The sequence below is a fragment of the Cydia pomonella genome, chromosome 23, assembly GCF_033807575.1.
Source record: "Cydia pomonella isolate Wapato2018A chromosome 23, ilCydPomo1, whole genome shotgun sequence".
NCBI classification, from domain to species: domain Eukaryota; kingdom Metazoa; phylum Arthropoda; class Insecta; order Lepidoptera; family Tortricidae; genus Cydia; species Cydia pomonella.
Window position 1 is genome coordinate 5,191,068 of NC_084725.1, and position 26,875 is coordinate 5,217,942.

The 26,875-nt window shown below is 41.0% G+C and overlaps 1 protein-coding gene and 2 non-coding genes across 3 annotated transcripts in view; 1 reads left to right on the forward strand and 2 right to left on the reverse strand.

Moving 5' to 3' along the window:
- The window catches only part of LOC133530769 (rho GTPase-activating protein 190), an 83,219-nt gene that overhangs the window by 49,848 nt on the left and 6,496 nt on the right, over positions 1 to 26,875 (forward strand). Inside the window, exons 29-39 of the mRNA XM_061868837.1 lie at positions 298 to 390; positions 3,389 to 3,493; positions 4,476 to 4,566; positions 5,656 to 5,877; positions 7,956 to 8,053; positions 14,498 to 14,605; positions 15,975 to 16,055; positions 17,055 to 17,190; positions 17,616 to 17,747; positions 23,842 to 23,980; positions 26,006 to 26,213. Of these exons, the coding sequence (XP_061724821.1) occupies positions 298 to 390; positions 3,389 to 3,493; positions 4,476 to 4,566; positions 5,656 to 5,877; positions 7,956 to 8,053; positions 14,498 to 14,605; positions 15,975 to 16,055; positions 17,055 to 17,190; positions 17,616 to 17,747; positions 23,842 to 23,980; positions 26,006 to 26,204 (1,404 nt within the window). The 3' untranslated portion in view covers positions 26,205 to 26,213. The remainder of the gene's footprint in view (positions 1 to 297; positions 391 to 3,388; positions 3,494 to 4,475; positions 4,567 to 5,655; positions 5,878 to 7,955; positions 8,054 to 14,497; positions 14,606 to 15,974; positions 16,056 to 17,054; positions 17,191 to 17,615; positions 17,748 to 23,841; positions 23,981 to 26,005; positions 26,214 to 26,875) is intronic.
- On the reverse strand, positions 1,338 to 1,408 carry Trnag-gcc (transfer RNA glycine (anticodon GCC)). The gene has a single exon. It is a non-coding gene; the product is annotated as a tRNA-Gly (tRNA).
- Positions 2,240 to 2,310, reverse strand: Trnag-gcc (transfer RNA glycine (anticodon GCC)). Its single transcript has one exon. It is a non-coding gene; the product is annotated as a tRNA-Gly (tRNA).

The window sequence follows — 26,875 nt, forward strand, 5'->3', positions numbered from 1 at the left end:
GATTAATTATCTCAATTCGGATTTTTTAAGAAATAGTTTTTGCGTCAACGCATGACGTGTAAGGGCTGCTTACTTTCATTAACATTGAGCTGAAACTTTACATTCATATATATATATGAGCTAGGTGATTATGTAATATTATTTTACTATCGAACTGTGTTGAACTGGGAACCCAATTGTGTTTGGGTTTATTAGAATTGTCTCGTTGAGTATCAGTTGGCTGTTGAAAGAAAAGTACAATCAGCGATAAAAGCTTACATAAAAATTTAAATTTGCCAAAAAAAAACTTCGTTTCAGCAACCTGGCAAACTAGACATGAACAACTACGCCATGGTCAGCGATGCCCTACAGCAGATCACCATCGGACCGCCGCACCCTAGAGAGAGAAAGGTATGTTTGAATACCAAAAACTTTCAGAAATTGTTCGTGAAGGGACCCATTAGACCGCGCGAGCTAGGAACAAATTTCCATGACCAATCGCCGGGCGATAACTCGTATAGAGTATGTGCGGAAAGAGCTGAGTCGTGAAATATAAGGGAACCCATACATTATTCGGTTCTTCTCTTTCCGCACAGACTAGTGGTAAACGACTATTTATGATGAACCCTTGTGGACATCAGCTGCCCCTTCGTTGGTGGACTGAGGAACGGCAGCCTCCGAAAGACAAAAACATGGCCTCCCGTTTGATACTTCAAATGATAGTTTAGATGCTATTGTGAATTTAAAAAAAACGTCAGCCGGTTGTATCGCGGTGGACGTGTGTTGATGACAAGAACATGAAATATTGACGATTGATGACTGACGATCTATGCTCCTGGCCTGCGGTCTACATTTCTTTTACGGTATTAATCTAATATTATTAGTATGTTGCCATGGTAACCCATACGACTTGACAGTTCGTGGACTAATAAAATTACTCTAATACCGTTCGAGAAATGGACCCCAGGTGTGGCTCACTATAAAATTGTGTTCAAAATTGACTTCTAAAGTAAAGACGTTTTTTTCGGTTAGATGCTTTCCATATAGATTTTCTTATATTGACTCGCCTGTTGCTATATCTATTGCACGCGCTTAATTATATTGCTGTCCCGCCCATGATGTCGGTTGTCAATGTCACTGTGCGAGCTTGACAGCAATATAATTATGCGCGTGCAATAGAGATAGCAACAGGCGGGTGACAATGTATGAAAATGTTTTCCTAATCATTTTTCTAGTAGTTAATTTTGTGTTTGGTGTAAATAATTATGAAGTGAAGAATAGATAAAGTTATTGTGTATCAAATTACGTATAATCAATTATATATAAAATGTAACTCTATTCTACCCAAAAATAAAAATTGCAGCGGCCGGGAATCGAACCCGGGCCGCCCGCGTGGCAGGCGAGCATTCTACCACTGAACCACCGATGCTTATGATGCTCAGCCGAATATACAAATTAGTCTAAATTATCATAAATATGTTTTTATGTACTCTCGGGGTAGGGCTAAATATATATTATATGGAAACTAAATAGAATATTGTTGACTTTCGATAATTAGATATATTTTTTTCATATAAAGTAATTCATTGCTGCGTATAGCGTTGTTGTAACACAGGCAATTGTATTTAACTGAATCAAAAATTGAAAATTATGTATTTTTATTTATTTATTTAGAAAACAAACAGCCTTTTACAAATATGTCTAAAATAAATAAACTAAAAATAGGCCTAAAGCTTCCTACGTTACTAAGAAAACTATTACATAGATATGTAAATTACGCAATTATAATCATCAACATCTAGATATGTCTAGCTTATGAATATCATTTAGAACATCGATCGTCCGAGATAGTACTTGCGGTTAGTAACAAATGTATAAACTCGTATTAAACACTAAGCAATGTGTAAACAGGCCTTAGGGCAAATGTACACACTCGTAGGGGCTTTACATAAAAATAAATTATTGATTATCCTCATAATGGAGTTAGTTAGAATACTGGTGCCTTTGAGTAAGTAACGTAAAATTTAAGCTCGGGAATGCACCCTTGAAATTAATGGAGTAAAAAAACACGATGTGTACAACGTTAATTCCGGCTATAACTGCATTACTGCATTTAAATCGATATTTTTTTTTTTTAGCCAAAACAATAAAGGTATTACACTAATTAAATGCAAATTCTCGTATTTTCCCAGTATCTGATAACGAGTAAAATGGAGATGGAAACCCATAATAAATTCGCCACAAAATTACAAAAGTAACTTGCATCGGCCGGGAATCGAACCCGGGCCGCCCGCGTGGCAGGCGAGCATTCTACCACTGAACCACCGATGCTTGTAACTTTCAGTTGAATTTACGAATAAGGTTCAATAAAGAAAGGCAGACGTGCACGGGCAACATACATTACGCAACGTTAAAACGTGACCTTTTGTATTTTTCTTTTTGATGTGTGGGCACAGCTGCCGATAAGTTATGTATGATGCCATTATTTATATTTTATTAATTAAATAGTCGGGTGCAGGTTAACTTCGCTTATTGTGATAATGATGATGATGATATTAGGGAAAACTATAAAAGATTTAGATCTACCAAAATGCATGGAGTCCTTGAATATGAGATTTCTGGGTTATTCCCACTAGTTACCAATAAGTTGTTACCAGTGGTAACTAAAGGGATTTTTTTCCCAGTAGTTACCACTGGTTAAAGTTGGGGTTTTTTTCCCCAGTAGTTACCACTAAAATATTGTTAAGTATAAATAGTATTGTATAAATATAGAGTACTTTAATAAATAATTTGTGTAATAATGTCCTATAATAATTATTATTTTCTTCATAATTATAAGTCGATTAGTGTTTGAGTAAACTGCCTTAACCTTTTGAACGCCACGCCTATCGCACGCGGCGCGTAATCGTGAACCTTGTCGGTACGCATGAAGGTTGATATTGGGCTGTAGCCGCGCGTGTCATATGACGTCTTTGGCGGTCAAAAGGTTAAAAGTGATTAAATACAATAATTAATACTTACTGCTTTTATTAGTTTTGAACTTAAACAAAATTTTGTTGGGAGCTACTGGGAAAAAAATCCTTCCTTTTACCAGCTGTAACTGCTGGGAAAAATAATTTCCAGTAGTTACCACCAACTCGGTTTAGCGGTAACTAATGTGACTTTTTTCCCCAGTAGTTACCAGTGGTAAAAGGTGGGAGAAAAATTTCCAGTAGTTACCACTGGTAACAACTTGGTGGTAACTTGTGGGAAAAACCCAGATTTATAAACAAGTCAGCCACGCGCTTATGACTCCGATGTAGGAGCAAGCGTCCGTAGGTAGCTGTGATCGCTTACTATATGGTTAGTTGGTATTGTAAACGTACCCTTGTTTCCAATATTTTACCACGTTTTGTTGTTCTTTTTGCAGTCGCAACGGTCAGGATGGTCACATTCGGGCGGTCAGCCTGGTGGTCACCACCACCATCCGTCGGGCGTGAGCTCTGAGACGGAATTGGACGCACAATACGCACAGGTAGCTCAAAAAAAAAAATTATCTATTTCGTACAGTTTAGTTTATTTTCTTTATTTCAGAATGATAAATTGCAGTATACATTATTTTTATGTTAATCTACATATATGAATTTATATTATGATCGTCGTTCATTAAATGTCAATAATTAGTCAAAAAAATCATTGCATTGTTTTAGTATCTTGATTATTTATGTTACTAACCATGCTATGGAACGTACACGTGTTCTGAAAATAAATATAAATTGAATTGAATTGAAAACAAATTCAATACTACCGTCAAATTAAAAACTAAGAAACAAATCAAAAACAAAATATCAAATATCAAACATTTATTCAGCAAATAGGCCACAGGGGCACCTTTACATGTCCATTTTTACAAACAATAAATTACAAAAAAAAAACTATTACAAATATGGAATCGATGAAATAATAAATACTTTATTAGAGATGAATACTGTCTCTAAATGTCAAATTACACAAAAAAAAACCAACAAATACTAAAATTCTTTAGAGATGTATAAGTATCTAAGTGTCAGAGATAAAATATAAAAAAAGATATTAAATTATCCTTAGAGATGTAGAAGGTCTCCAAGGCTTGAATTCTTATACAAATAAATAAAAGACAAAAAATTAAACCAGACAAGAACCGAATGAAGTGTCTCACTAAAACTAAGACGAATCTAGCAACATACTAACTAGTTTGATGTATTCAAAAGGTACTTAAATACAAAATACATTACGTAGCGGCCCCCTTTTTAAATATCTATCGTTAAATTTTAACAATCACAATTATTTTCCAGTGGCGCTAGTGAGCACGTTGATGCGCTCTTAACATTTAAAAGATATCCTGTGGCCCCACACTAGGCTATGCCTGTCCCGTGGCAACCTAAATACTTTCATATGCTGATTAAATTGTCTTCATTCCACAGTATCCAGACATTTATAAATTCATACATAATTGTTTTATTATCTTTTCCTTTCAGATAAAAGAAACCAATGAATACATGGAGGCGCCATCTATGATGAAACTAAGGAGACATCGGAGGCACGAGAAAACACCTATGCATCAGCCTTGTAAGTGCTATTATGGTCATATATAGTTCGTGTCATACACGATGACGCGCAGATTTGTCAAATCTAACCTTTAATAACATGACATTACGAGTCAAGGCACACGTCGTCGTGAACGACACGATCTAATAACGTGTACTTTTCAAAATACCAGCTCGGAAACTGTTTATTCTTTAGAGCGCAAAACTGCAGTTGATCCTTTTGCGAAATAAAATTATTTATTCTGAATAATTTATTTTTCACGTTTGCTGGGAGAATGGGTTCTTAGGGGGCCCACTGATTACCATTTCGATGGACGATATCGGCCTGTCAGTTATTTGCAAAAGCTGACAATTGCGAATAACTGACAGGCCGATACCGGCCGGTGAACTGGTAATGATAAAGAGATAAAGATAGTTTATTATTCTAATCGGCATATTACATTGCGCTTATGAACGTCAAAGCTACACCGGCTCTAACCCTACACCTCTGACCCGAGATTTAAATCCCCCCTCAATTGGAGGAGGGTATCCCAATATGGACCGGCAAGAAACTCGGCGGGACACATCTTTTCAAAACATTACATCTTATAATTCTAGGCGAAATCCAGAAAACTTTATATGACATTTTAGTCTCTAAATGTGATTAGTAATACACTGTAAAATTCTTTCGGGTTCCTCGTGAGCAAACGTGACAAATGATTCATTATTACGAAAATATTAATTGGAATTATACTCTATGTAGCGTGACGTCATTTTTCCGTCAACGGCATGAAATGTACGTGTCCTGGATATGACTATAATAAAACCCTCAAATGTAGGACATTTAGTACTCTCTTACAGTTTCTGATTTCCCGTCGCTGTCATATTATTAACCCTTTTCCAGGCATAGTACGATTTATCGACCACATACGCGCCATTAGAATTTCAACTTTAGCATTCCGATTTAAGGTTCAAATTAGATTACACTTTCAGGAAATGTTACGTGTCTTCAAATGAATCATCAAAGCTGGATTAATTGGAATATATTTAGATTTTTTGGGAAAACCTTGTAGATTGGTGCGGCCTGGAAAGGGGTTAAGCAACATGTATAAAATGATCCATCTCCTTCCAGCATTCTCAGAAACCGACAGCTCCGGATCCAGCGAAGCCTCCGGCGGCGTGGCGCGCGCACACGCGCGGAGGCGCACGCAACACCACGCACCCAGACACTACAAGAAGCGGTCGCTAGGCAACCTAGTGGCCGTACAGAGTCCTAGGGTGCCTAAACTGGGCATGTTTGTGGGGCCGCCGGAGTTGCCTACGAGTTATAGAGCGAGAACTCAGGAGGATAAAGGTTCGTACTAATTTAGACGCATACAACATTAATTTACCTATGTATTACAAGAAATGCTATTTACGCAACCTTGTGGCAATATGGACTCCTAGGGTATCATTGACATACGTTCTTTGGTATTGAATTAAACTCTATTTTAGTCTGCAGCGAAAATATGGCGGTGTCATCATACGATAAATGTAATATTTTCATACGAAGTTATGTTTCTCCACAGTACTTAACCCATTCAGGGCCAGCGACTCAACTTATGGGTCATGCTCAAACAGTTCCGCAGGGCCAGTGACTCATATGGAATCCTGAAGAAATTTTGATTGAAACATAATTAGACGTAATAAAGTATGTATCCATTAAGTTAACAACCATTTATATAAGGTATATTACGATAAAAAAAATTATAAACACGTTATTTTGATGAAAATAGAGCCTAGGATATTCAATTTTGGTTTACTATCAGTGCAACATAGTAAATATACTGAAATTCTAGATACATACGCGTTGTAAGCAAACAGAAAAATGCATATTTCAAAGAGACCAAAAATATGTATATTTTAAAAGTTATTGACATGGCTCAGGGTATGGGTCATCGTCACTTGGCGCTACTTGTAAGAACAACAAATGTTTCCGGCAGCAGGCTAAAATAAACTTTATTGACTGGTTTTTAGAGCTTATTTCATATTGAAGCTGTTTGATATTTGTATATTGTACCATTTTACAACCGATTACTGTTTGGATGACGGCAAGCAACATTTACCAAACCGTAGGATAATAATATTTTGTTTTGTGTGAGTTGTAAGGCAACGAGGTTTTTCTCCCACTGTATATTATGTCATAATATTTGGTGATCGTTGTATTGTATCTTAGGCAACTACCTACTAACAATGATGTTATTATTCATTCATTTTTTTTTTCAATATAAAACAAGGCAGTTGAAACAGTCACCACTAACTAATATTGTATTATCATAATAGTGTGTGACAAATATTTATAAGTTTTTTAAAACGTCTTCGTGGTTTCTACGGTAGATTAGAAAGTAAGTACTTATAATACATTTTACGTGCTCTATTGTTACTATTATAATGACATTTACCAAAACAAAGATAATGACCGACCAGGTGTAAGCTTATCGGACACACTTGGACAATAAATAATTAATGCATCCGAGCGGCGGCGGTATTATCTTTTATATATGGTATTTTTCACAAGAGTTTTAAAAGTGATTCATCCCATCCCCCCGGTCAAATTTTACATATGATTTCGAAGATTTTTTTTTCTGAACACTGCAATATATATATATATATATATATATATAAATTTAATATCGCTTATTACAAGAAATACAAAAATAAAATAAAAATAAAGTTGTAATTTTACCAATTCTACGGCACAATAGGTGAAATGCCATTGCCATTCGCCACAAGAAAAAAATTGCTGTCATAATATTAGATTTGACATTGTCAATTAAATGCGACGTAATGATTTAAAAACAATACAAAGATAAATTTTACTATCCACTAATCGTTATTAAAATGGTCAAAGCCGCGTATGAATCGATTCAGTTTCAATTAAAATGTAAAGAAGCAATAAAATTACAAGGTCAGAAATATGAAATGTAGTCAATTAGAGATGTATTTTGGAGTAATATGGGAAATATAATTTAGTTACGATTTGACCCAAAAAACAACAAGAATAAACACAGCAAGTTAAATATGAAAAAAGTAAAAACGTTCATTCTTACCAACTGCAATATTTTTTGGATAGGTACAGAAAAAAGGTGGTTACTAAAAGTGTTGCATAATGTTGTGCAACTGGCTTCATAAGCGGTGATTTATTTACCGTGTGCGCCAGGCCCGAGACCCATAAGCTGAGTCATACGTTTTAGCTAAAAACGGTTTGTATGGTGGCCTGGCGTGTTGTGTACGCCCGATGGGTCTTCATCACTTATACGGGTTCTAGTAAATAGCAATATGTGACCGCGAGTCGCCTTGTGTATAAATATAAACCTATACAGACACATTAAAAGAAAGCACTGGCGATATAAAGTCAAGAGTAAGCTGTTGTAACGTGTGTTATTGTTGCAGCGGCCAGCGAGTCCAGCTCGGGCAGCTCGGACGGCGACGCGCGGCGCCGCGAGCCGCGCCCGCTGCCGCCGCCGCCGCACCACGAGCCCACGCTCAAGGTGAGCCTTACTGTAGTACACTGTACAGAGTACTGGTATACACAGCGGCCCGCGAGTCCAGCTCGGGCAGCTCGGACGGCGACGCGCGGCGCCGCGAGCCGCGCCCGCTGCCGCCGCCGCCGCACCACGAGCCCACGCTCAAGGTGAGCCTTACTGTAGTACACTGTACAGAGTACTGGTATACACAGCGGCCCGCGAGTCCAGCTCGGGCAGCTCGGACGGCGACGCGCGGCGCCGCGAGCCGCGCCCGCTGCCGCCGCCGCCGCACCACGAGCCCACGCTCAAGGTGAGCCTTACTGTAGTACACTGTACAGAGTACTGGTATACACAGCGGCCCGCGAGTCCAGCTCGGGCAGCTCGGACGGCGACGCGCGGCGCCGCGAGCCGCGCCCGCTGCCGCCGCCGCCGCACCACGAGCCCACGCTCAAGGTGAGCCTTACTGTAGTACACTGTACAGAGTACTGGTATACACAGCGGCCCGCGAGTCCAGCTCGGGCAGCTCGGACGGCGACGCGCGGCGCCGCGAGCCGCGCCCGCTGCCGCCGCCGCCGCACCACGAGCCCACGCTCAAGGTGAGCCTTACTGTAGTACACTGTACAGAGTACTGGTATACACAGCGGCCCGCGAGTCCAGCTCGGGCAGCTCGGACGGCGACGCGCGGCGCCGCGAGCCGCGCCCGCTGCCGCCGCCGCCGCACCACGAGCCCACGCTCAAGGTGAGCCTTACTGTAGTACACTGTACAGAGTACTGGTATACACAGCGGCCCGCGAGTCCAGCTCGGGCAGCTCGGACGGCGACGCGCGGCGCCGCGAGCCGCGCCCGCTGCCGCCGCCGCCGCACCACGAGCCCACGCTCAAGGTGAGCCTTACTGTAGTACACTGTACAGAGTACTGGTATACACAGCGGCCCGCGAGTCCAGCTCGGGCAGCTCGGACGGCGACGCGCGGCGCCGCGAGCCGCGCCCGCTGCCGCCGCCGCCGCACCACGAGCCCACGCTCAAGGTGAGCCTTACTGTAGTACACTGTACAGAGTACTGGTATACACAGCGGCCCGCGAGTCCAGCTCGGGCAGCTCGGACGGCGACGCGCGGCGCCGCGAGCCGCGCCCGCTGCCGCCGCCGCCGCACCACGAGCCCACGCTCAAGGTGAGCCTTACTGTAGTACACTGTACAGAGTACTGGTATACACAGCGGCCCGCGAGTCCAGCTCGGGCAGCTCGGACGGCGACGCGCGGCGCCGCGAGCCGCGCCCGCTGCCGCCGCCGCCGCACCACGAGCCCACGCTCAAGGTGAGCCTTACTGTAGTACACTGTACAGAGTACTGGTATACACAGCGGCCCGCGAGTCCAGCTCGGGCAGCTCGGACGGCGACGCGCGGCGCCGCGAGCCGCGCCCGCTGCCGCCGCCGCCGCACCACGAGCCCACGCTCAAGGTGAGCCTTACTGTAGTACACTGTACAGAGTACTGGTATACACAGCGGCCCGCGAGTCCAGCTCGGGCAGCTCGGACGGCGACGCGCGGCGCCGCGAGCCGCGCCCGCTGCCGCCGCCGCCGCACCACGAGCCCACGCTCAAGGTGAGCCTTACTGTAGTACACTGTACAGAGTACTGGTATACACAGCGGCCCGCGAGTCCAGCTCGGGCAGCTCGGACGGCGACGCGCGGCGCCGCGAGCCGCGCCCGCTGCCGCCGCCGCCGCACCACGAGCCCACGCTCAAGGTGAGCCTTACTGTAGTACACTGTACAGAGTACTGGTATACACAGCGGCCCGCGAGTCCAGCTCGGGCAGCTCGGACGGCGACGCGCGGCGCCGCGAGCCGCGCCCGCTGCCGCCGCCGCCGCACCACGAGCCCACGCTCAAGGTGAGCCTTACTGTAGTACACTGTACAGAGTACTGGTATACACAGCGGCCCGCGAGTCCAGCTCGGGCAGCTCGGACGGCGACGCGCGGCGCCGCGAGCCGCGCCCGCTGCCGCCGCCGCCGCACCACGAGCCCACGCTCAAGGTGAGCCTTACTGTTGCACACTGTACAGAGTACTGGTATACACAGCGGCCAGCGAGTACAGCTCGGGCAGCAAAGTAATCAGATGTTAATTTTGAGTTGTTTCCTCATGTTAGCTAGTAGAATTGACTTTTGAATGATATTTTTTTTATTACGTTCATTTGGATTTGTTTTTTGGTATTTCAAAGTTAGTATTTTCCTCGCGTTGGTGTGGGGAAATTTTTTATGTTTCACTCGGAGGCAAAGTTTAACCCTCGTGTCTTGAAACCCTTGCAACGCTCAAAATGCCATTTCTCGAATCACTCGCTACCCTCGTGGTTCAATTTTGGAATCTTTCGCTTGCTCGGGTATCAAAGCAGCACAACCGATTAAACGACAACTTTTGCCCCCTTGTAAAACAAATAACTATTTTCTGAGTGGAAAGGAAACTTATCTCTGAAAAGGAGAATATGCAGAAAAATAAATTACATTTTTCATAAATTTTTAAAAAATCTGCTTTTTCAACTAGGTTTCTGTTTTTATTTTAGACTAATATTCTTAGTAATTAATGTTCTCACCTGTGTAGACCACGGTTACGTTTTCGACGAGTATCTCTATATGAAACCCTCTCTTCTTTCTAATCTTCCTACTCTAAAACGGTTTTTATTGATTTTGTAAAGCCAGTCGCAAAAATGGAGTATAGAACCAAATATAGAGATTCATTATAAAAATTGAGTATAGAGCCGAATTTACGGACATACTCACAATCACCCTGACGCACAAAGTGTCAAATTGCTCTTGCGATTTTTTTTTTTATACTAAGTTGGTGGCAAACAAGCATACGGCCTCTCCGTAGCCTATGGACGCCTGCAACTCCAAAGGAGTTACATGCGCGTTGCTGACCCTAACCCTCTGCACCCTCGTTGAGCTCGGGCAACCTTACTCACCAGCAGGAACACAACACTATGAGTAGGATCTGGTGTTATTTGGCGGCAGTTTTCTGTAAGGTGGAGGTACTTCCTATGTGTATTATGCTATGCTCTAGATCTGGAATGACATTCGCTGTGCTGTGCCCTACCACACAGAGCGAGATGACATTCACAATGCCCATACCTCTCTTTTGGACGTAGTTTAAGGACGTACCCGGGTTGTTAGGCAATGCACACCAAGAATACGACATACAATAATCTTATTCTAAAATTGGTAGTAGCAGTTTGATACACCTAATAAATATTAATAATCCTTTAAGTACAGTCAAGTGTAAAAATATGGGTGTACACATCTTACTCAAAAATATGTCCCATAGCATCTTATTCCAGTGTAATAAGAGCGTAGTACCATATTTATGAGGCGATTCATTCGATACATATTTTTGCACTTGACTGTACAGGAAAGATTAGACCTTGACGCTTATATATAGTCCTCCTCGCCGTATCCGACGACGGCGACTCCTTCAACTGTTTTTATTCGGAAACATGGAAAGCTCTAATATGGCTTGCAAAGCCAAATTTGGTTTTGAAAATGCGATCGCATGGTGCGCAATGAAGCTGACCAGCTGGGTTGTAGGTATAGGTATACGAGGGCCTTGGTCGCGTCTTACGGAGATGGCGCTTGGCATCCAGGTCTTCCAAACACAATGATATTACTCATGAACGCATTAGCAGGATACCAGGCTTACTATACGTTTAAAATTACTGATGTTCGGTAGTCTCTGATGATTACACCTTGTTCTTGGTTCTAAATTTCCATATCGTAGTTAATTGCCTTTTTTCGTTTGGATGTAATGATCCGTTGAGAAAAATGTGTGTACTGTGTATTATGTGCTTATAACACATTCACTGCCGGGAACCCACCTGGTGGGCGCTCGTGAACTTTGTTCAGATCGAGACAACCCGCTGGGAGGGTTGTTTTGTACGCAGCTATAGACCACCGGTTTCTGGAGTAGTGCGCCGTTTTTTGTCTGGCTGTGAATGTGTTAAAATAGCGTATCCTGTGACAATGACGCTAAATCCATTTGTTAATGTGTTGTTGTTAAATTTATGATTTATGATTTAATATGGTAAGACCGTGTTTAAGGTGGTTCGTTTTCCATACAAAAAACAATTGCGTTTTATGAATTCATTACACACTATTAGTACATGTGACGTTTACACAATAGATGTGGTTGGGCAACTACCTACAAGTAGCCCAACTGGGGAAGTACCTCCACCTTACAGAAAACCGCAGCCAAATAACACTAGACCCTACTCATAGTGTTGTGTTCCTGCCGGTAAGTAAGGTTGCCAGAGCTCAACGAGGGGGGGCGGGTTTAGGGTCGGCAACGCGCATGTAACTCCTCTGGAGTTGCAGGCGTACATAGGCTACGGAGACTGCTTACCATCAGGCGGGCCGTATGCTTGTTTGCCACCGACGTAGTATAAAAAAAAAAAAAAGTCGACACTCCGTTGGGATGTGTCATGGCGGGCAGGTGGCTAGGCAAGCACACGATCATAATTTGTATTTTATTAACCACCTTGTCATACAACAGAGCTAAGACGTCACAGTACATAAATATGTGCGCATGCATCTACCTTCGAATATTCGTTTGCTCTAAATTGATAGAAAACCTTTGTTTTATACAGAAATCGCGCAAAAAAAGGTTATTTTGGTGATAGGCTATTGTTTGTGTATGAAAAGCGAACCTTAAAGCAGTTCGAAGATGTTACTCCTTTTACTGTAGGTTATATAACCTTTTGAAAGGTTAAGGGCCTGTTTCACAATTTCCAAGTAAAGTATTGGATAGCTAATTAACAAATAGATTAACTGCCAGATAAAACTTCCTGCAAAACTTAGCACTTTATCTACCATTTAAGCATATTTGAAGATTGAGAAACGCCAACGATGACTTTATTTGTTAGATAAGTGGCAAGTAGCTTATTCAGTACATTACTGAATAAGCTACTTGCCACTTGAAACCAGCCCTTAACAACCCAAATACCTTGAATAATATTAGACACATTTAGATCTGCGTGTGCAGCGTTTTTTAGGGTTCCGTAGCCAAATGGCAAAAAACGGAACCCTTATAGATTCGTCATGTCCGTCTGTCTGTCCGATTCTGTCACAGCCACTTTTTTCCGAAACTATAAAAGCTATACTGTTCAAACTTGGTAAGTAGATGTATTCTATGAACCGCATTATGATGTTCACACAAAAATAGAAAAAAAACAATAAATTTTGGGGGTTCCCCATACTTAGAACTGAAACTCAAAAAATCTTTTTTCATCAAACTCATACGTGTGGGGTATCTATGGATAGGTCTTTAAAAATGATATTGAGGTTTCTAATATCATTTTTTTCTAAACTGAAAAGTTTGCGCGAGAGACACTTCCAAAGTGGTAAAAAGTGTGTCCCCCCCCCCCGTAACTTCTAAAATAACAGAATGAAAAATCTAAAAAAAATATATGATATACATTGCCATGCAAACTTCCACCGAAAATTGGTTCGAACGAGATCTAGTAAGTAGTTTTTTTTTAATACGTCATAAAAATTAAAAAAAAAAAATTTTTTCATCAAACCCATACGTGTGGGGTATCTATGGATAGGTCTTCAAAAATGATATTTAGGTTTCTAATATCATTTTTTTCTAAACTGAATAGTTTGCGCGAGAGACACTTCCAAAGTGAAAAAATGTGTGTCCCCCCCCCTGTAACTTCTAAAATAACAGAATGAAAAATCTAAAAAAAATATATGATATACATTGCCATGCAAACTTCCACCGAAAATTGGTTCGAACGAGATCTAGTAAGTAGTTTTTTTTTAATACGTCATAAAAATTTAAAAAAAAATTTTTTTTCATCAAACCCATACGTGTGGGGTATCTATGGATAGGTCTTCAAAAATGATATTTAGGTTTCTAATATATTTTTTTTCTAAACTGAATAGTTTGCGCGAGAGACACTTCCAAAGTGAAAAAATGTGTGTCCCCCCCCCTGTAACTTCTAAAATAACAGAATGAAAAATCTAAAAAAAATATATGATATACATTACCATGCAAACTTCCACCGAAAATTGGTTTGAACGAGATCTAGTGAATAGTTTTTTTTTAATACGTCAATAAATTAAAAAAAAAAATTTTTCATCAAACCCATACGTGTGGGGTATCTATGGATAGGTCTTCAAAAATGATATTTAGGTTCCTAACATCATTTTTTTTCTAAACTGAATTGTTTGCGCGAGAGACAGTTCCAAAGTGGTAAAATGTGTGTCCAAAGTGGTAAAATGTTGAACAAGATCTAGCAAGTAGATTTTTTTTAATACGTCTTAAATGGTACGGAACCCTTCATGCGCGAGTCCGACTCGCACTTGGCCGCTTTTTTTGAATTATGGAACTTAATTTCAGCACATACAGTTCAAATTCCTTTTTCACCTGCAAGTATCTACCCGGCTCGTGTGAATAGTGCATACAGTGTTGTTGTATGGTGTTTCAGATGCTGGCGGGCGAGTACCCGTCGTCGGCACAAGACAACTCGTCGTCCAGTGCCCCTGATACGAGGCGGAGGCACCATCCCTTCAGCAAGCATGATCGCAGGCATAAGGTTTGTATTTAATTGTGGAGTCAGAGGCCGTCCGGACTCGGAGCGCGTCGTACCTACTAGAATCAAAGGGAACCAAGGTTGGAAAACAGTTATAATTATAACACACCGATGAATAGCGGTCCTTTTCGGTGTGTTTCTTCAGATTGTCATCGCCCTAAGAACTTAATGGGACTTTTCTGAAAATAGTGTAACCCAATTAGCGTAAGTTGTTAAGAAAAGTTAATCGCTGTCAGTTTTGTAACGACAATTAAGCATATTTATGTAACTTTTCTGTATAGTCTGGTGTAATATAAACTTCTGCTCCAATTGTGCAGGCTTCTTTTGCTAAAATGTCAACCTCCTCATTTCCTCTTAATCCTACGTGTGCGGGAATCCATTGCAGCCTCAAAGACATATCAGTTGGTAGAGAGTACAATTTATTAGTCATTCTATTAGTCAGTATACTGTCAGGCCGTGATTGATGCGTGATTGTAATTTACATAGCTTAAGGTACGATGGGACTGGCATAATCTTTAGATTAAAAGTCCCTAAATAAATAAAAGACAATAAAAAAAAATAAAAAAAAGACAATTAAGCATAAAATCTTTATGGAAATCACCTTTTTGCCTATTTTAGGGTTCCGTACCTCGAAAGGAAAAAACGGAAGCCTTATAGGATCACTTTGTTGTCCGTCTGTCTGTCTGTCAAGGCCCTTTTTCTCAGGAACGCGTGAAAGTATCATTTATATCAAATACTCAGGTCTACTGTCCCTTGGAGCTGTGAAAAAATCAAACTTCTAAGCCAATGCAATCAAAAGATACAGCCGTTTATGCCGCAAAACCTACAGGGTACTTCCCGTGAACTCAGAATCTTGAAATTTGGTACGAAGCAACGTCTTATAGCACAGATAAAGGAAAAATTGCGAAAACCGTAAATTATTTGTTAGTTTTCAGTTTTAGTTTATAGTTAAAATATCTTTAATAATTGATGTGACCCGATTGTCGTGATGGGTGAACTTTTACTTATATCTACAGGTTTGTACGGAACCCTCGGCGCGCGAGTCCGACTCGCACTTGGCCGGTTTTTTTACATAGTAATATCGCTTATAGTTTATGGATTGAACACCATAACCAAGTTTTTATTGTAATTTAATGCTTAATTATCGTTACAAAACTGACAGCAATTAACTTTTCTTAACAACTCACACTATTTTCTGAAAACTCCCTTATTCTAACCTGAATACAACAGTTTTTTCGAGAAGCGGGAAAAAAACGAGTGGCTGAACAAATTAAGAACCTTTTCGAATGGCGCTGTTGTTTTTAACTGAACTGAATGTTTTAAATCCAAGAAGATTTTTTTTCTTATCTATGTTATGTTATTTTGTCTTCAGGAATTCTCGAAAAGCAAAGACTCAAAGAAGAACTCATCACAAATGGCGAGTACGGCGTCAGCGGCGAACTGGGGACCGCAGGTAAAAATTGTTGGATAATCTAATATGATTAAATATTGGCTAAACTTTGTTTCGCTTTGGACAAAGATCTGTTGCAAATTGTAATATAAACGTAAGCAATGATAGTACATAACTATAGATGGGTTATACTCATAACACAAAAAATTATTCCATATTTATTTCTATACCTATGAAAAATCTGTTATTTTTGACACATTTTCGCATTCCATTCATTTTTGTCATACTTGTTAATGTCCGTTAGAGTCAGACCAAGGTAATATGGAGTGTGGATTTAAGAGGAGAGGAATCTCTTATGATAGAACTGTTGCAAAAGTGTCCAGCTGTCAGCTATAAATAATAGTTCCAAATCTCTCCCGAGTAGCGCTAGAGTAGCTAAGAACCTAGGCGTTATTGACGGAGTGAAGTGCGCTGTCTATGATTTGATCTTTTTGTTCAAGTACTCTAGGTATTGTAGCGCCACCTATTTAAGGTTTTTTGATGACACTTTTTGGTATATGGAGATTTCTTTCCTTACCTCCACCTTCCATACAAGGTAAGTTAACAAGATTTTGATAACCCAGCCTGTGCAAGTGTTAAGTAAACGTCATAAGTTTTTAGAAGTTTGACGTTTACAATAACACTTACACTGTCCGGGCTGTCGAAATCGTTGCCAACTTATCTTGGTCTGACTGTAAACTTCAACATTTATTCAGGAAATAAGCCACAAGGGCAAACTGTCCCACCCACAGTAGTACGCGTACTTCTCCTGGTTACAGTCTTTGTGTCTAATTTCAACCCAGTCCCTGAACTCCGTTTTGAATAGAACAACATGATGGAATCGGTGTCCTTAAACGTCATATTTTAATTGTAATTTGATATTAATAAAGACATGGACACACTTTGTAATTGTACATGCCATGCAGAGTTAGCTTGGTCCGACTCTAGTTTTTTTTGCGGGATCTAAACATACAAAATACCTTTATAAAATTAGTAGGATTTACGAATTAATATTATTTTCAGGGATCGCACGGGGTTCCTCTATTCGTGGAAAAGTGCGTACAGTTCATCGAGAGAGAAGGTCTCGCGTCCGAGGGCCTGTACCGGGTGCCCGGTAACCGCGCACACGTAGATATGCTCTTCAACAAATTTAACGAAGGTACAGTCCTGTTCGGTACCACACTCGATAATGTACAGTGCAGAAATAGTTTACCACCCCTCTGTATACACATTTCAATCTTGAGGGGTCAGTTACTTGTGCATCCGACTGTATAATTCATATTTAACGGCGGCGTTACTATTAGGGTCAAGTATTTAAAAACTTCTTTACAGTACCTTCCATATTTCAATGGAAGCGCCGTGCCAATAGTAAGATGCGCCCCAACTCCATCTGTTTGATAGGAATCGTACAAAAATTATGAAAGAGTTGCACTGATCATATAACTCATTAAATCGATTTGACTACTGAAGCGAAACTCGATCATAGTTAATTAAAAAAACTGAACTTAATATCCGTCTCAGTTAGTTTCTGCGCTAGGAATACTTAATCAATTCAGTATGCCTTATTGTTGCTTCATATTTCAGATCCCAACGTGGACCTGGATTCTCTAGATATCCCAGTGAATGCCGTGGCTACTGCGTTAAAGGACTTCTTCTCGAAGAAGTTGCCGCCGCTATTAGACGAGGCTAGCATGGAGCAGTTAGAGGACATAGCGGGTGAGTTTTCATATACAAATTTAACTTGGTATCTATTGTCAGTTATTTAAAACTACAAAAATGTGCTACAAAACAGCCTCAATCCACAATTCCACACAGACGTGTAGACACACCTTCATACACACGTCTGTGAATCCCTTAATAATCATAGAAAAAAAAAAAAACATTCTCTCTAAACTAAACACAATCACCTCGCGTACGCCATATTGTTAGTTCGTTTACGTCATGCAGTGCCGGTACTTCCATACAAGCCCAAAAGCCGGGCTTGCCTTAGTTGCCTTACCGAAATTACGTAGTGATAAGATCAATATAGATTATTTTTAAACCGCGCGCCAAAAGAACTCGTATTATTGAATTCAAGCCACTGCGGCGCGAGCGGGTTGCAAATTTTTGCCGTGGCGCCACGTCCGCGCGAAAGAAATTAGTCGTAGGATCTATCTTGAACTATCCTGCTCGCACTCGTCGGCTTGCAACCGGGCTTGCTTTTTCGTCCCGCTCTAGCCTAGATGACAGTTTCTAGGCTAGAGCGGGACGATAACGAATGTAACTATTTGTTGGTATGTATAGCAATCTTATACGGCGAACTAAGCCGGGCTTTTAGTGTGAAGTTAGCAGCATAATTGTGCACGAGCGCGCGTTTACTGAACAACTTCAGGTGTATTATTATTTGACTAGTCGAATTACTATTATTCTGTGTCGAAAGCAGGGATCGGAAACCGGTATTTTTTGTATGGGAACAAAAACGGTATTTTTTCGTTCTTTGTTAATTATTTCATTTCTAATTGGGCAATCTAATAATACGAAGTCGTTATCTAAAAACACAACCGAGTCCTATATTTGGAGTATAAAATAAACCGAAATATATGTTTATTTCAAAGTTTTTCCAAAAAACCGGTTCCGATCCCTGGTCGAAAGTTTAAATTGTTTAAAGTGAATCAGTGAGTGTGGACTTGTTTAAGTGTCTAATTCGTTAACAATATGTGAAGTTGTTCCTTGTGTGATGAGATGCGTCCACGTATAGAAAAACGGGATATCATTTCCGCGTCAAAACCAACAACTGACTTGTGTATTTCTCAGACGAGTCAGTCGCATAGGAGATAAATATTTAGGGCATCCGCCGGTTACAAATCAAAACACATTGGATTGTTAGTTGATCCCATACAAATAAGATGTATCTATTGCTGGTGTTGCCCATTTTTTCGAACGACATTAACGGTTGGAATGCTTCTGGCTATGACGACTTATATAATTTGTCTGGCGCGATAAAGATAAGTTTATAATTGCTGATATGTTTGTAAAATTCTATTTAATAGTATAATAGGTACCTCAGTGCGCTATGATTAGATCGCCTCGACTGGCTAGCACATGCATTTGAGTGCGAAAAGTGAAGATTGGACAGGTTATTATGAAAACACATCTTTCGGCTTGCCCTACTCCAAAATTCTAGGCACGCCACTGACGTCATGCCTTTGAAATACAACGCGCGCGCGACTTCATAGTTTTTCGTGAGTGTTTTTTCCTTTCATACGGCTGTTACATAAAACACAGGACCCCTATCTAACCGTCCCCGGTTAAGCTCTAATTTGCTCGGGGTACAGTCGCCATCAGATACATCGGAACGCCTAAGGTAATCAAAAATATCGAACGCGCGCTCTAACGCCTTGAAAATAGAGGCGTGTTCACATATTTGTGAGCACTCTGACCACTCTGATATATCTGATGGCGAATGTACATGTTCGTTCATTTCGCGGTAGAAACGGCGGGTTGGTGGGGAGCCGATGCGAAGCGCTGTACACGCGAGGCAGGCGGGGAGGGCTGCGAGTCGTTCCTGGTGCAAACAAAGACTATCCATAGTAATCCAGTGTGGAAATGCTACGAGCATTAGGGGCATCTTCGTACCGGGTACTAGTTGTAATTAAATTTGTAATTTATATCAAGCAGTTTATATAACGGTAATTTACTATTGACTTGTGCGTCTATTTGAAACTATGTAACAGTATGTGTGTGTATGTATGTGTATGTTGAAACTATATTTGGGGGCCTAAAGAGGTTTAAAATAAAAAAGGAAATATAAACTATGGAATATATTTATTTTACCGACATGGTAACAGGCAAAAAACTTACAATCTGACCTTCCGGTTTAGTGGTAGGCTTATTTAGGTAATATTTTGTAGGATAACTAGCTCAGTCGTAGTATTTAAAATGCTGGAAGACCTCGGTAAACTACTGTTAATAGTAAGAGGCCTTTTCATCTGAGATGGTTTAAGCAGCATCCTGGTAACGATACTTGCGTTCGTGGCTGTATAGCCCTATGCGAGAGAGGATCCCACGTCCACACACGCGGCAGGTGTATGCTTCCCCAGGTGGGCGAGGGTTGGAGGCCTAAACTAACCTACTGGTAATACTAAATATTGGGCGCCTTATAAAAAAAAATAGGGAACACTCTGAACTCAAAAATGGAAAACGAACGAGAGTTGGGCCCTGCAGCCGCGTTGGCGGTGAGCTCCACCACCCTGGAGCCACAGCAGCCGGCTCCAAACGTCCACACTCGACAAGCCGACGAGGAAAGCACCAGCTCGGCGCGGCCTGGAGCACACCTCGCGCTGATGTCGACGCCCTTACCCAATTAGGTAACTGAAGGGTTAAACCAATGACTCCCTCTTGAAAGGTTAAGGCGGAGACCTAACCAGAGGACCCTGAAAATAATTTACAAAAAGTAAGAATATAGCGTTGCTGATCCTCGACGAGGGTTAGAATCGTGCAACGGCGGATGAGCAACTTACCCGATGCATAAAAGAAGCCGGCGGGATATCCGTGCATTCATGTCTAATTGTCTATGCATGGGGCCCTCAGAGGTTATGATAACTAAAAGTTATATCCTGATTAAGCGGTTAAAGCCGCGATTTAGAACAAGGTGGCAGAATCAGAATCAGAATCAGAATTAATTTATTTGCCAGAATACTTAAAAAACAACATACAGTACAGGGTGTTAAGGTACATTAGGTAATAGAGTATTCAGTCGGTGAACGACATGCAAAAATTATACAAACTAATATGAAAATGTTAACAATGAGATAACATTTTCTTAACTATAATACTTAAATTAAAATTAATACAATAATCACGAATAAATTACAATGCAAATAAAATAAATTCAAATCAGTCAATAATTATGTAAATAGTAATGTTAGTTATTAGCTAGTTGTACAATTGAAAGTTCATAAATTCTTGGATACTATAAAAACAATTTTCATTTAGCCATTTAGTGATCACTAATGCAATTTTTTTATATTCCATTTGCCTCATGTCTTGAGGAAGGTTGTTGTACAGTACAATGCACATATTATATGCATTTTTACGATAGATCGCAGTACGACAAGGAGGTTGGTACAATAGTCCCATGTATTGAGCTCTTTGGTTACCTGCAAAAACATCAGACCTACATCTAAAGAGTTCAGGATGTTTTTTGACAAACAGGCATGCTTTTTTTATGTAGGTACATACATGTTAGCGGTAAAATATTTAGTTTTTTAAAGATGGGCCTAGCGCTCTCGGTGATTGAAATATTAGCTATAGCACGAATGCATTTTTTTTGTCTAATTACGTCTACGGAATTCCCCCAGAGCAATAGCCCATAGTTCAATAATGATGATATATAACCATGATATGCCGTGATAGCAGCTTCAGTAGAGACAGTCATTCTAAGTTTTTTTTATGGCAAATGCGAAACTGTCCAACTTCTTGCACACGAAATCCACATGATTTTTCCAGTTTAAATTCTTGTCTATATGTAAACCTAAAAATTTAATGTCATCACAATTCTCTATTTCTGTATTATCACAAATAACATTTAATTGTCTTGTTTGTGCATAGTATGATTGAAATTGAATAAAATGAGTTTTACTTAAGTTAATATTGAGATTATTGCGGCTAGTCCATTGGCATATTTCACCTAAAGCCTTATTTATGTTTTCTTCATATGAAGAAATTTCATCGCCTTTTACCATCACAGTCGTATCATCTGCAAATAAGATGCACTCTGAGGTGGTTGCTTGAGGGAGATCATTAATATAAATTATGAACGGCAACGGACCTAAATTGCTCCCCTGTGGTACTCCCCACAGATTTTCACGAAAATCGGAAATAAAGTTTTTTCTTACAAGTTTGTTTCCAATTTTGACTATTTTTGAGATCTCCGTTCGTTGCTTTCTACCTTCTAAATAAGTTTTAAACCATGCAAGCGCAGGACCCCTTATGCCATAGGTTTCCAATTTCCTTAAAAGTATATAATGATTTACACTATTAAATGCCTTACTTAGATCTAGAAATATTGACATAATGGGTACTTTATTATTAATAGCTTCAGTTACATACTTGATAAAGTTGAAACATGCCAATTCAGTTGAGCGACCCTTTCTGAAACCAAACTGATTAGGATGAAATATATTTTGTTTGTCAAAAAAATCCGTTAATCTGACGCACATGGCCTTTTCCATTATCTTCGATAAAACAGAAACTAATGTAATTGGCCTGTAATTATTGATATTGCTGCGATCACCTTTTTTAAACAGAGGCTTAACTTTTGATAATTTAAGTTGATCCAGAAAAATACCTTGTTGAAATGAGAGGTTTATAATATGGCACAGGGGATAACATAAATAAGATGCATTCTATTTTAGTAAGTCTGTTGTAATATTGTCACAGCCACATGATTTACTACTATTCAATGACATAATTATTTTATACACCTCACTTTCATCTACAGGACATAAAAATATAGAATTTGGATTATTATAGCTGCAAGTTATAGTAGATAGTGCGCTATTGTTATTTCCATTCTCATGTATGATGTCAATAAAATAATCATTAAATAAGTTACAAATGTCCTGTGGATTATTATAAATCATATTGTTAAATTGTATACAATCAAAATCATTATATTTATTATAATTACATGTCATTGAAGAAATAATATTCCAAGTGGCTTTACATTTGTTTTTATTGGTTAAAATATACCTATTATTAATTATTTTTTGGGAAGCGTGAATGCAGTCCCTTAGAAGCTTAGTATATACCTTAAATAGCTGTCTGGTCTGAGTCCTATTTAACTTTGTTAGTCTCGTTTCCATATATAATTTACGTTTAGTTTTACAAGATTTTCTTATTCCCTTAGTTAGCCATTTGATTTTAGACTGACGATTACTTACTTTGACCTTGACTAAAGGAAAACACAATTCATAGAAAAGGCACAATAAATCATAAAATGAAGTAAAAGCGTCATTGAAAACTTGAGTAGTGAGTATATCAGAAAAGGATAAAACTGAAATGCATTCACAGAACTTAGCAATGTTTTCTTTACAATAATCTCTTTTAAATTCAAACCAATGAAAACGTGGTCTAGTTTTTCTTATTTTTATGTCGATAGTCTGAGCTTTGTCATGGTCTGAGAGACAAAGATTGTGCGTATTTGCTTTAACTCTCTTTATATTACTAGCACACTGGCCATTGATGACAACGAATTTGTCCTTCACTGTATCTCCTCTAATATGAAAATGACTGTTGACAACTCAGAATGCAGATTCTCTCACCCTGCGTTTCGTTACACGTACTCGTATGATGTTGAATTAGTTTTGGAAACATGTTCCAAACAAAAAGATACTCACGAATTCCTGAAAAGGAAAAATGACGAATAATAAAATATTTATTTGCGTTTTAATTTTAGTAGATGGGTAAAAACGAGTCTTTATTTTATAAGAACAAAATGCAAACTCAAAACGGCGCCATCTATCGACCATTGTGATAACCAACAAACGTTCGAACAAATGAATCGATACCAATGGTGGAAACAACTTCACAGCCTTCCTCTAGATGCCCGGAATCAATAAAATGAACAAACACCTACATTCTTTATTTCAAAACAAATACTAATACGGCTAAAAAAATTTCGTTACAACTGATACATTTGTAGCAATGCGCGGCTGCATCGCGGACAGGGTGGACTCCTGATCGGTTCAATACTATTTCATGTCTACACTAAACTTGATGTAGTGACTCCCGAGCGGCAATTTGGCATGAAGCGGTGGTTTATTTCCAGCGATGCGCGGCTGCATCGCGGGCGGCGTGGAGCTGAAGGACCGCAGCTGGCGGCTGCTGGCGCTGCGCTCGCTGCTCAACAACAGCCTCACGTGCGTCGCGCGCGCCACGCTGGACTACGTGCTCGACCACTTCGCCAGGTATGTGTGCTCGCTGCTCAACAACAGCCTCACGTGCGTCGCGCGCGCCACGCTGGACTACGTGCTCGACCACTTCGCCAGGTATGTGTGCTCGCTGCTCAACAACAGCCTCACGTGCGTCGCGCGCGCCACGCTGGACTACGTGCTCGACCACTTCGCCAGGTATGTGTGCTCGCTGCTCAACAACAGCCTCACGTGCGTCGCGCGCGCCACGCTGGACTACGTGCTCGACCACTTCGCCAGGTATGTGTGCTCGCTGCTCAACAACAGCCTCACGTGCGTCGCGCGCGCCACGCTGGACTACGTGCTCGACCACTTCGCCAGGTATGTGTGCTCGCTGCTCAACAACAGCCTCACGTGCGTCGCGCGCGCCACGCTGGACTACGTGCTCGACCACTTCGCCAGGTATGTGTGCTCGCTGCTCAACAACAGCCTCACGTGCGTCGCGCGCGCCACGCTGGACTACGTGCTCGACCACTTCGCCAGGTATGTGTGCTCGCTGCTCAACAACAGCCTCACGTGCGTCGCGCGCGCCACGCTGGACTACGTGCTCGACCACTTCGCCAGGTATGTGTGCTCGCTGCTCAACAACAGCCTCACGTGCGTCGCGCGCGCCACGCTGGACTACGTGCTCGACCACTTCGCCAGGTATGTGTGCTCGCTGCTCAACAACAGCCTCACGTGCGTCGCGCGCGCCACGCTGGACTACGTGCTCGACCACTTCGCCAGGTATGTGTGCTCGCTGCTCAACAACAGCCTCACGTGCGTCGCGCGCGCCACGCTGGACTACGTGCTCGACCACTTCGCCAGGTATGTGTGCTCGCTGCTCAACAACAGCCTCACGTGCGTCGCGCGCGCCACGCTGGACTACGTGCTCGACCACTTCGCCAGGTATGTGTGCTCGCTGCTCAACAACAGCCTCACGTGCGTCGCGCGCGCCACGCTGGACTACGTGCTCGACCACTTCGCCAGATATGTGTGCTCGCTGCTCAACAACAGCCTCACGTGCGTCGCGCGCGCCACGCTGGACTACGTGCTCGACCACTTCGCCAGGTATGTGTGCTCGCTGCTCAACAACAGCCTCACGTGCGTCGCGCGCGCCACGCTGGACTACGTGCTCGACCACTTCGCCAGGTATGTGTGCTCGCTGCTCAACAACAGCCTCACGTGCGTCGCGCGCGCCACGCTGGACTACGTGCTCGACCACTTCGCCAGGTATGCCATCATAAGCTCTAGCGTTGATGACATGCCTTAACGCTAACTGTCAGATCGCCATTGTCGGCGTTGTTGTTTACCGTTTACAGTGCGTACCTAAGCTATGTCTGTTTTGTTTATTATAAAGTGGGTGAAACAACTATTTCTTTTTGTTATTCTGTCCCGTCAGCCAAGAGACAATATTAGCACAGTTTGTTAGACGGCATGTTGTATAACTCTCTACTAACGTACCTAATAGATGGCATATTGTGGAAAAGCCACAAAATCTCCCACAAAAGTGTATGTTTGGTTAATTTAAATACCATAAAACCACATTGATCATCTAATTGGTAACGAGTGACAAAACAAGCAGATTCACGCTAATCATCTATATATTGGTGTACAATGTAATGGTGAAAACACCATAAACCATAATAATATATTTATTTTAAATACTGTTCAAACCTTTTAGTAAATTAAACTGAAGAAAATTTATGTATCAGGATAATTTTGTTGAATTCGAGGCGATGTTCTTTATTTATTAATGGTTAACAATGTTAACATGTGCTATCGAATGTTCTTTAAGCATTGGCATTGATTTTAAATTGTTATTTCTCTAATGATTACTTCATTACAAAAACAAGAACGAGAAATTCACCATTATGTATCCTGGTCAAGGCACCAAATTGTAACTTGTAGTTTTTTAAATATGTACAAAACATAGCTTTATAATTTTAATGACCTATTAGTACAATGTTTATCCTTGCGTTTTTTGTTTATATAAATGGAAAATGTGTGCTTCAGCCTACTAACGCCACATATTTCATTCAGGGTGGCGGACAACTCCAAGCTGAACTCCATGGACAGCAAGAACCTCGCCATCTGCTGGTGGCCCACGCTCCTCCCGGTCCAGTTCTCGGACATGGGCCGCTTCGAGATGACGCGGCCCTACCTCGAGGACATCGTGCAGACCATGATCGACCAGCACCCGTTCCTGTTTCGCGGGCAAGAGGCTTTCGTCATGGTGTGAGACACGCCTGTAAGTTTACACGTCTATCATCGTCAGAGAAGCCAATTCAAACTTACAACGTGATGTCAAAATTATATGTATCGCGCGTGCATTTCGCTTGTACTTGTCCGTACATGTATTGGCGTAAACCAGACGCACGGACCTGATATCATTTTTGATGTCAGAATGTATGTTTGAATTGGCCTAAAGCTAAATTTCAGAGAAAATATTTCTCCATTTAAAATTAAGTTACCTACATCGAAAAGGATCTAAACTTTTTGTTTCGTAATAAAGTGTCACCTTTTGGCTTTACCTGTGCGTATTGTGACCACATACAACCGCCCGCATATCCCGTTTAATGAATGCTCTAAGACGCCTAATAATACATCGGTTTCCTCCCGCTAAAGCTATCCAAAAAAGAGAATTTGAAAATCCTATTCAGCCAATTTTAGTAATGTTTGCATGGATAGAATCTGGGATATTTTTTTGGAAAGAATGACATACTGATATGGCCTGGGTAGTTTCAATTTAATTTTGAATGTTACAGTGCAGTTTGAACTGTCAATGTAATAAGATTAAGTGAATGACAGTCGCATAAGATTAAATACTCACCCAAAAGTGCAGAATTTACAGTGTGATATTTACAAAAAATAATTGCTTTAATTTTTTTTTAAACTTGCTTTAAAATGTTA